At 41.7% G+C, this 10,761-nt stretch overlaps 1 protein-coding gene and 1 long non-coding RNA gene across 4 annotated transcripts; both read left to right on the plus strand.

Annotated features, from left to right (window-relative positions):
* On the plus strand, nucleotides 1-4,572 carry LOC123331742. Its single transcript, XR_006548494.2, has 3 exons — nucleotides 1-294; nucleotides 907-1,151; nucleotides 4,220-4,572. It is a non-coding gene; the product is annotated as an uncharacterized LOC123331742 (long non-coding RNA).
* Nucleotides 4,573-5,796: 1,224 nt separating this feature from the next.
* Nucleotides 5,797-10,226, plus strand: PBDC1 (polysaccharide biosynthesis domain containing 1). 3 transcript variants are annotated; one of them, XM_006046404.3, is made up of 6 exons: nucleotides 5,802-5,969; nucleotides 6,060-6,125; nucleotides 7,357-7,416; nucleotides 8,163-8,303; nucleotides 9,264-9,375; nucleotides 9,686-10,226. In XM_006046404.3, exons 1-6 carry the CDS (start codon nucleotides 5,940-5,942, stop codon nucleotides 9,934-9,936), a joined length of 660 nt encoding a protein of 219 aa, XP_006046466.1. In that variant the 5' UTR covers nucleotides 5,802-5,939; the 3' UTR covers nucleotides 9,937-10,226. The 3 variants fall into 3 exon arrangements, with proteins under 3 accessions (XP_044792612.1, XP_006046466.1, XP_025131903.1); XM_044936677.1 differs by lacking the exon at nucleotides 7,357-7,416 and having other exon boundaries at nucleotides 5,797-5,969; XM_025276118.2 differs by lacking the exon at nucleotides 6,060-6,125 and having other exon boundaries at nucleotides 5,837-5,992.
* Nucleotides 10,227-10,761: the final 535 nt, after the last annotated feature.

The raw sequence follows: 10,761 nt of genomic DNA on the forward strand, positions 1-10,761 counted from the left end.
GCGAAGCCGCTCAGTCGTGTCCGACTCGCAGCGACCCCAGGGACTGCAACCTATGAGGCTCCTCTGTCCATGGGATTTTCCAGGCAAGAGTACTGGAGTGGGGTGCCATTGCCTTCTCCCCTTGCCTGAATGAGATGTGCTAAATGACCAAGGGGAGCAGCAGCATATGATCGCCTTAAATAACTGAAAACAATTTTCAGAAATATCGGAGGAGACTGCCTTCTTCTGAATGACTTACCTGGGTGATCATATTACTAAACTACCAATTAACGTCAATGTGCTTCTCTAAATGTGGTGTGTGTGTGTGGGGGGGGTGGTGTGGGGTGGGGGGAGGTGGCCTAAAAATGTGTATTTGTAAAAGACTGTATTGCTGAATGGCTAAACTACTGCTAAAGAGCACACATTACTGGTTTTTATTTATTTATTTATTTTTGACATATAGGACTTTTTGCCAGGAAGCTATCTGTTCACTATGTAAGATATTTGGGGTGTATTCCTTATATTTATGGCAAATGAAGATAAGGAGAAAACATCGTATCTGACCATTGATTGGGTGGGGGTAGAGGGCTTTGTTGAATGGAGAGGGTGCCCGGGCACCTCCATGGCCATTTTTATCTTCCTGAACTTCATGGAGAAGACGACGAGTAACACGTACACCCAGAGGAGGTATTGTGCCTGCAGCACATCCTTATTTGGGGCCAGAAAGGTCCAGAGGTGTGAGATGCTGCTCCTTCAATCCCCAGCCCTCCTGGCCAAAGTGTTTCTAAAATTTTCATTTTGTAGGTTCCTCTGTATGGCCTTTGTGGAATATGTGGGGCAACCAGTACCCCCAAAATACAGCTCTTGTAGTCACCCCTACCAGGATGCATCCCACTAATTACTGGGTACTCAAATTATCTCATTAAGGTGCAGTGCCTATATGGAACTCTGCTTCAGGAAGTGCTGATGGGAATCGTGATTAGAAAGCATGGTGCTGTATGGAACTCAAGGAAGAGGAAAGCTACAGGAAACTCAGACTGGCCACCGCTGTAGCTCACAGCGGCGTGGGCAGACAGAAGCATCTGTGTAAATCTCCGTATGATGCCAGGAGCTCTCAGGAGAGGCTCAGAACTACTGTAGAATGTCCAGCCTTCCTGGCAAATGGAACTCAGGTAAAATGGAGGCAGAGTATCTCCATCTGGGGGTAGAATGAAGGAAGGCATTGCCTGGTGTACTTCACTGAGGCAGAGGGTAGACTGAACAGTAGTTATGTGATCCCAGATTTAATCTGTCACCCGGTGGGGCACTGGTAGGAAAGGCTGCCCCTCCACCTGTGGACTCAGGTACCTGGATCATAGAGAATGCGCATTGTCCGATCTTGAAACTCCCTGTGTCTCTATTTAACCTAAAACATCTTTCCACCAGATTTTTAGTCCAAATCTTCAAACTGCTCATTTCTCTCATGCCCCCATCCCTGCCCACCCTGTTATTTTACAACCTATTTTCTCTCTTCAAACCTCCTACACTGCTTCTTCCATCCTCACTCTTAACTTGTGGCCTATTCTCAGTGTTTCACTGAGAAAATTGTGTTAAGAGTCAATCTAAATCCAAGAGTCCAAAATCAAACTCCCCCATCTTCCTCTATAAACCTTCTCCACTGGCAGTATTTCCCATCCGAAGGTAATGGCAATTCTCCCCTCCCAGTTTTTTGTGCCATGGACTTGAGAGTGATCTTTCACTCTGCTCTTCCATGCACCTCTCATTTTTATCCTGTCAGGAAATCTTATGAGCTGGTTTTTCAGAATATATCCAGAATCTGACCACTTGTCACCACCTCTACTGCCACCATCCTGTTCCAAACCACTATCAGTTTTCCTCCTAGGTTACTGGACTTCTTTCCTCCCCACTGCTTCACCCTCCCCACTGCTCCACCAAAGCCCCCATCTATAATCAATTCAACAACCAGAATAATGCTATTAAAATGTATGATCAGGTCATATAATGCGTCTGCTCAAAACCAACAGCTTTCATTTCATTCAAGGTAAATTAAGAGTCCATTATGTCTTCCAAGGTGACACTAGTGGTAAAGAATCTGCCTGCCAATGCAGGAGATGCAAGGGACACAAGTTTGATCCCTGGGTTGGGAAGATTTCCTGGAGAAAAAAAAATGGCAACCCACTGCCTGGCAGGCTACAGTCCAAGGGGTCGCAAAAAGAGTTGGACAAACTTATACTCAATAATGTGAGATGCCTTCCTCTACCCTATGGCACCTTAGCTCCAGCAGTTATAGCTTTCATCTTCTCCACACCTTTGTTATCCCTCAGCAGCATAGTCAGGATCAGCAATGCCTTCAGGTCCACGTATGGCATGTCTGCATCAACTGTCTTAGAAGGAAGCTGAAATTCAGCCAGTGATTCCCTTCCAGAAAAAAGAGGGAATCATCCCAGTGGACTTCCATCTCCAGTTTTGTTACTCCACACCAAAGGTCTTTCTCTCCTTGATATGGTTCTTGAAGTCCACCACCTCTCCCCCTTTATGCCCTTCCTAGCATATTCCTCTTTCTCTTATTTTAATATCCAGCTACTTTGAGGCCATCTGAAACAACAGGTATGGGCACAAACCCAGTGCTTATTCTTATAACCTCTGCCTGGGCTGGTTTCTTTGCCTGGCAGTCGGAAAGGCCTCTGGGTGGCAGTTTTATTTTCTGCTCTTTGGCAGTATGGAAGCAGTTGGCTTTTCCAATCTTGTGAGGACCCAGTTCCTAGTCTCTGAAAGTGAAAGTCATTCAGTCATGTCCAACTCTTTGTGATCCCATAGACTATACAGTCCATGGACTTCTCCAGGCCAGAATACTGGATTGGGTAGCCTTTCCCTTCTCCAGGGGATCTTCCCAACCCAGGGATTGAACCCAAGTCTCCCACATTGCAAGTATCTAAAGCTGTGAGTACTTGAATAGTGAGAGTTTCCCTCATTTAGGAAAAAAACAGTCCTAACAAACAAAAAACAAAATATGCCCATACTATATACATCTTTTTTTTTCTTTACTGTTTAAAAATTTTTTGTTACTGTATATTTTAATAGATTTGAAAGATTTAGAGATTATGACTCTGCCCAAAATATTAGATAAAGCAAATTACCTAAGTGCTTCCTCAGGCAAAAGGTTAGTTGTGGTTCTTGGAATTCTACCCATATGCACTTGTTATGCATTGATTTGGCCATCATCTTGAGCCTATCCCTCCATTTTCTTGTTGTCTATTGATGTCCTGGTCAGGCCTCCACATTCACTAGCATTTAGCATCCATGTGAATGACCCATCTTACATTCAGACCCCTGGGTTACATACAGACTGTTACCCTTGCAGAATCATGTCCTCTAGTTTTAGCTGGTCCCTTATAACTTCCCTCCATCTCCTTGTTAGCTTTCTTCTCCCTCTCATGAGTTGCTGTGCAGGACTTCTCAAGACCAGACTATTGTTCTCACAATGCCTCTTGCTCTCAGTTGCTCTCTCATGCTTCATAGAGAAAACAGAAAGCATCTGGTGGGATCACACCAATTTCCTGTTTATGCTGCCTGTCTTCATTCTATGTACCTGGAGATACACCTATCTCACCTTCCAGGACCCTTTTTTGTATAAGACTAATTCCACAGTACACTTAAGTCTCTTTAAAACTAACATCATAATTTTTAAAGTCCTTGAGGTTCCTCAAAAAGTTTAGATTATAATTATCACATGATCCAGCAATCCCACTTTTGGAAATAAATCCAAAAGAATTGAAAGCAGAGTTTGGAAGTGATATTTTGCACACCCATGCTCATAGTGACACTGTTCACAATACATAAGGAAGCAACCCATATGTTCACTGACAGAAAAATGGATAGAGAAAGTGTGTGGTATACATAAAGTGGAATGTTATTCAGCCTTAAAAAGGAGGGAAATACTGTCACATTGGCAACAACATGGATGAATTTTGAGGACATTATACTAAGTGAAATAAGCCAGTCACCAAAAGAAATGCTATATGAGTCCACTTATATGAGGTATCTAAAGTAGTCAAAGACATAGAAAAAAAGAAAGTATGGTGGTAACCAGGGGCTAGGGGTCGAGGAAAATGGGGAATTGTTGTTTAATGGGTATAGAGTCTCAGTTTTGCAATACGAAAAAGTTCTGGAGATCTGTTGGATACCAACGTAGATTTTCATGTTCTGTTTTTTCTTTTTTCTTTTTTTACCACAAGTTTAGAAATTCCTTGGACCTCATGTCTCTTTCTAGTCTGGAAGAACCTTGTATGATCATTGTCAAGTCTTCTTTAACTCCCACTCCTTTCTCAACCCACTGCCCTCTGACTTCTGTCCTCACCACTCCACTGAAACCGTTCTTGCTAAGGTTTTCAAGGACCTTCCAAAATTTCTGGGCTGAGGGTACTCAACCCAGGGTAGTGGACACTGTTTACCACTTCCTCCTGAGAGTTCTCTTACCGTTGGCTTCTGTGAGACTCTCCCTCCGTTCTTTCCTGTGTCTCACTGATAACTGTCTCTCTCTCTTTTTTTGCTGTCCTTTCTTCTTCCTAAATAGTTTTGTTGTTGGCCTCCTTCTCTTTGCGTCTTTACAGTTCTTCATAGTTTCCCTGGGACAGCTCAATTAAATCTGAAGTATCAACTATCAGATTTATATCTCTGATCAGATCTCCCTCTGACTAGTCAACTCTACCCTAATGTTCTATAGGTTCTTCATTAAACTCATCATCCCTCCTCCTGTGTTTTCTAACTCAATGACATTTATTCCCTAATTGTATTCTGAAACCTATGAGTCATGCTGGAATCCTAATTCTTCTTTATCCTCCATATCCAGTTAGTCAAAAAGCCCTATAGATTCTGTTTCCCTTATTAATTCTCAACGTCCATCTCAACTGTCAGTGCCTCAGCTTAGGTTTTTAAGCACCCAATGCCTTCAAGTTAGTCTGCCTCCAGTTTTGCCTTCCTCAAATTTACCTTCCATACCTTCATTGACCTTCTTATGATTTAAGTTTGATCATGAAGCTGGTTTTAGTTAAAGGCCTTCAGTAGCTTATCATTGTTTTTAGGGTAGAGTCTCAACTCTCTAATATTCGGCATACAAAGCCCCTCTGCTCTCCCCAAATTATGGTGGATGACAGGCCCATGATCCAAGGTGACTAATTCTTGGGAGAGTTAGACCCCAGTGGAAGAAAACGAAACCTTCGCTGTGAATGTAGCATCTTACCAGCATAATTCTTCCTTGACCTACTACCTACTCCATTTCCTAGTATCATGCTTCTTTGTAGGAGAAGGCAATGGCACCCCACTCCAGTACTCTTGCCTGGAAAATCCCATGGATGGAGGAGCCTGGAAGGCTGCAGTCCATGGGGTCGCTGAGGGTCGGACACGACTGAGCGACTTCACTTTCACTTTTCACTTTCATGCATTGGAGAAGGAAATGGCAACCCACTCCAGTGTTCTTGCCTGGAGAATTCCAGGGACGGGGGAGCCTGGTGGGCTCCCGTCTACGGGGTCGCAGAGTCGGACACGACTGAAGTGACTTAGCAGCAGCAGCAGCAGCTTCTTTGTAACTTAGTTGCTGATGGGGGTATTGCGAAGTGTGTCTGTCCCCAACGAAAAGGGGTGTAAGCACAAATGGAGAATGTAAATTTGAATAACAGCAGGATAGTGCAGCGGGGATGCGAAATTTACATTTGAACCACCTCCTAGTGCTCCAGCAGCCATCTAAGCCACACCTTTGTTCCTGAGCAGGGCGAGCGAGGAGGGGCCTGGAAGTATCGCCTCTAGGCGAGGGAGGGTGTGGCGCAGGCGCAGGCGCAGGCGCAGGCGCAGCCGGATGAAAGTCGCTCTTGCCCGCCCTGCATTTTTAACCAACTGAAAACCGAGGAAGGAGTACGGCAAAAGTCGTTTTCGGAGAAGTGGGACCACGCTTTGTGGGCTGCAACATGGAGGCCACCGGTGGACCTGAGGAGTTGGTGAGACGTTGCTCTGTTGTCGGGTGAGTGGGGAAGCCGAGCTGGGTCGAACCTCGAACGTTCCTTCCCTATCTCTTTTTCCTTTCCTAGGTTTCCGGGGAACTGGTGTCAGTGGCACATGCTCTTTCTCTCCCAGCCGAGTCTTATGGCAACGATGTGAGTATGACTCACCCACAGCTTCCACTAACCCAGCTATCCTGGGTTAGTCTGTAGGGCTCGCGACTGAATTGTAACCCCCTACCCAATTATCTTCCGTAGACTCTTCCTGTGCCTGACAGAAACTGCGCCTTTCAATTAATTCTAATCTTTTCGGTCCCCAGAAGCAGGCCTAATGCGAATAGGGGTAGTTTCCAAACTGTACCGCACTTTAGAGTTACTTGGGAATCTTTTAAATATCCCAGTGTTCAGGTTGCAATCCATCCTAGTTAAATCACAATATCTCGGAGGAGAGAGTCAGGAATCAGTTTTTTAAAGGTCCCAGGGTAGTTCCATTGTGCAGTAAAGTTCACTGGTCTCTGGTTTAGATCCTAAGGAGAAAGCCCATGATGTATTTTGAGTTATAAGACACACGGACATAGAAATAACGATAACGCTTTAATAATAATGTGATGTATGCTGGTAGATTGGCGGATCAGGGTATAAGATCCGAAGGAGTTTAGCCAAAGAAGAAACCCTAAGGACCCAGACAGTAGAGGAAGACCGCTGAGGAAGTGGTTATTGAATTGGATCTCCAAAGTGTAGATGGACAAAGGCATGGATTGGCAGTCAGGAAAAGGGCATGGTCTAAGGCATGGAGGTAAAAATGCAGTTTTGTTTTTTTTTTTTCTGGAGTCAATGAAATAAATTCGTCTATTTGGTGTAAGAGATTCCAATGAAACAGGTGCTTTGTAAGGCTTTTTATAATCTAGCCTGCTTCATGATACTGATTAATTTCTAAGTATTGTAGGATAGGGAATTGGCTATCTGATAAACACAAATGATGGGTTATGACATGCTACAGTCTTAAATGTGAAGAGTAACCTCACTTCTGTTATCTTACTTTGTCCTTAGTAGTGTGTGTGGTATTTCAGTTTTAAAATGATTTAACTCAGTCCTGAGATGATTTATCTGCTGCTTTATGTAGTCTTCTATACTTTCACTAACTGCTGGGAAGACAGCCAGTGGCTCATTTTGTTTATTAGGCTGTGCAGGTTTTCTTTTGGTTGTCATAAGGACAAAAGGATTATTATATTTTCCAGACTCACTAGTCCAGTTTTTAACCTTTGATAGTAACACCAAACTTGGTAGCCCTCTTGAACATTAACTAGACATCCACAGACTTTTTAAATTTGTTCTTTAGTAGCAAGATTAGGTGAGTTCTGACCTGGCGTTCTTCACTCCTTTGCAGCCTGATATTGAAATGGCTTGGGCCATGAGAGCAATGCAGCATGCTGAAATCTACTACAAAGTGAGTTGTCTATGTTCTTTATGAAGCAGAATTAAATATGTAATTTCAGTGTATAATGCTCTGCTAAGCACCATTCTCAGTAAGTTAAATACTTGTGTTTTGGAGATAATTTTTATTACTCTAAAATATTATCTACAGAGAACAGGGGTATGGAAGTGAATTTTGCTTTGACAGTGAGGAGTTGTGCTTCTTTGCCCAGTGTTCTGTTGCTAACAAGCAAAAGGATGTCTGACCCATGCTGCAGCTGCTGCTGCTGCTTAATTGCTTAAGTCGTGTCCGACTCTGTGTGACCCCATGGGCTATAGCCCACCAGGCTCCTCTGTCCATGGAATTCTCCAGGCAAGAGTACTGGAGTGGGTTGCCATGCTCTCCGGATCCAGGGGATCTTTCCAGCCCAGGGATCAAACCATGGTCTGCATTGCAGACAACTTCTTTACCACTGAGCCACCAGGGAAGCTTTTCTGGCCCCTAGTAGGCACTAAATAAATGTTTCTTGACTTAATAAACAACCCACAGAGGGTAATAACCAGGCATTACTAGGAGCAAAGTAGTTTAAATTGGTGGAAGGGACTGTAGTATATTATGGCTCTTTAGAATTATGTCATGATTTCATCTGAAACCTAGACTGTCTATATATTCTAATGAACTCTCCTGCCCTGAGAACCATGAGGAATTTTGGGGGAAGAAGGGACAGAAATATAGCGAATTAGAGACTGGCATCTGTATGTTGTCTTACTCTCTGGCAGCTGATTTCATCAGTTGACCCACAGTTCCTGAAACTCACCAAAGTGGATGACCAAATCTATTCTGAGTTTCGAGAAAATTTTAAGAATCTCAAGATAGATATACTGGATCCAGAAGAGCTCAAATCAGAATCAGCTAAAGAGGTAAGAATCCTCTCTTTTAAATATTGCCTAGCATCTGATCAACAATTATTGATCATGAATACATTTTTATACCTTTAGACTTGGGGGTGGGTTGTTTTAAGGCAAATATGTAAAGAAGCAGGGCTTTTATGTAGTTTAATAAACTAATATGTTATTAAATGAATGTTTTTCTGGTTTATGGATTTTTCATGTTCACTGAATATGGTTTTTTTTTCCACTTTGGTTTGGACCTTTTGTTACTACACACCTAGCTCTTTCAGAGGAGAAGGAATGAATTTTTTTATGTGAGTAGTTTAACCAGAAGGCTTAGATAGAAGGTTGGCAAATAGAGTACAGAGAGGTGTTTGAGTCCTCTGGATTTAAGATCATATCACAAGCTGTGGATAATTGGAAAACTTGTGTTTTGCATTGCTTACTTGATTATCTTCTACTTTTACAGAGCACTAAAATGCTTATACTTAGGAAATGGTTTTCCTTGAGAGTAGGCTCTTGGCTTATGAAGAATGAAAACTTTTAACTCTAAGCAGGCTGTTACTGATCTTTGGAAAATTGCCTTTGTTGAATGGACTTCTTTCTTAAAATTTAACTTTGTGACTTTGGGCCTAATTCCTGCCTTCTTTGTCTTATTTGTGCTTCAGTGGGAATGAGTAACCATTTTGGGCTGAACTAGCCAATAACTTAAAACAGAGAATATACTTAAGAAATTAAAGTTTAATTCTCTTCTCTAGACAAGAATTTAAGTATTTTATCAGATTTAAATATTGCTCATGTTGGAAAATGCCAATTTAAAGATGCCAAAGATAGCACAGAAACTCATAGCTAGTGAAACTAGCAATCAGCTCAATTCTAGTCTCTTTCACTGTGGTTATTTTCCTTACTGGGGAAATGGAAGCCACTCTCCTGGCCTGACTTCACCAGCCTCCTGCATTTTTAGCTAAGATATCTTTTTTGCCTTTATAGAAGTGGAGGCCATTCTGCTTGAAGTTCGATGGGATTGTGGAAGACTTCAACTATGGTACTTTGCTGCGACTGAACTGTTCACAGGGCTACACTGAAGAAAACACCATCTTTGGTGAGTTTCTTGCCTCTGGGATTGTTTCTGATTAAGGAAAGTGAGGGGTCTGGTTTTACTGATGAATCAATGAGATGGATGGTTTGGGAATCATTTTGTTATAACTTTAAAGATCATATTACTGTATCTTGAGTAACTGGAGATAGATTAAGTATTTTCAGCTTCATTTAGTATAGGATTAGAATTCCACATCTCTGAATCTTATGACTATACTTGAATGCCTTGTATGTTAGTTCAACTTTGTCAGTTTCCACTAGGTTTAGAGAATTAACTAAGACTAGGACAATAATCAATTCTATTCACCTTTCAGCACCCAGGATACAATTTTTTGCCATTGAAATTGCTCGGAATCGAGAAGGTTATAACAAAGCAGTTTATACTGGTATTAAGGAAAAAGAAGAGAAAGAAGCCAGCAGTGGAGGAGACAAAGGAGCCAACAGCAGAGGAGAAGAAGAAAAAGGAGCCAACAGAGAAGGAGAAAAAGAGAAAACCAACGAAAGAGAAGAAAAAGAGAAAGAAGCCTGCAAAGAAATCAGCAAAAGTAGTGAAACAACTATGTAAGGTAGTTAGGGAACAGCACTCTAGAAGCTATGATTCAAGTGAGTCTGCAAGTATCATGTTGCTACTTGCATAGGTCCCTATGGTCAAATGTATTAATATCTCCTTTTTTAGTGGAAGGACCTGCAAAAGAACATCTTTCTGGCCTAATTATCAGAAACTGCAGTGGTTGTTCTCTTGTGTGAACTGGCTTGAAGACTATTGGTGGGGTCTTAGTTAATGGTTTGTTGGTTCACACCACCAGTCAAGTAAGGAATTTTGTAAATAAATTTCTTTTGGTTCTTATGACTATATATCTGTGACTGACTTTTAAAAGGTATTGAAAATTATTTGACACGATTTTTTTAGTGCATAATCTCTGTCATGTCTTATATATAATGATTTATGTTTATTTCTCAGGGCTTCTCACTACTTCCTGTAGTGAAGTTCATTCAAACCTGTAAAGTTGCACATGGTTTTGGATTAGAAATTCTTACATAAAATTGACTGTTGCTGTTTGAGTAGCTTTCTGATTTTATTTGCTATATTTCTCAAAAGATTTGATAAATACTCTACAGGGATAATAGCAGCAGCCTGAATCTGTCAGACAGGGAAACACAGCGCAGTTCACGTTCGAGGAGCAAGAGACTAGACCGGCTTTAATACCTGCTTTTCTTTTGTAACCAAGTTGTTACCTGAAATACAGCAGAAATTAATAATGAAATACAAAGCTTAGTAGAGTGGCTTTCCTTTTATAATACTATGGACAATAGCGCATATACATTAAATACAAAATGAACATATTTCTAAATGGTATTTTGTCAGACTTCAAAAATAGACCAAGTGATT

The sequence above is a fragment of the Bubalus bubalis genome, chromosome X, assembly GCF_019923935.1.
Source record: "Bubalus bubalis isolate 160015118507 breed Murrah chromosome X, NDDB_SH_1, whole genome shotgun sequence".
NCBI lineage: Eukaryota > Metazoa > Chordata > Mammalia > Artiodactyla > Bovidae > Bubalus > Bubalus bubalis.

What these genes read in the sequence shown, in the direction of transcription:
- PBDC1 (XM_006046404.3), top strand. Translation starts at nt 5,940, where the DNA reads ATGGAGGCCACCGGTGGACCTGAGGAGTTG. An exon ending in CCGAGTCTTATGGCAACGAT is followed by an intron (nt 6,126 to 7,356) that starts GTGAGTATGACT and finishes ACTCCTTTGCAG; the next exon opens with CCTGATATTGAAATGGCTTG. An exon ending in AATCAGAATCAGCTAAAGAG is followed by an intron (nt 8,304 to 9,263) that starts GTAAGAATCCTC and finishes TTGCCTTTATAG; the next exon opens with AAGTGGAGGCCATTCTGCTT.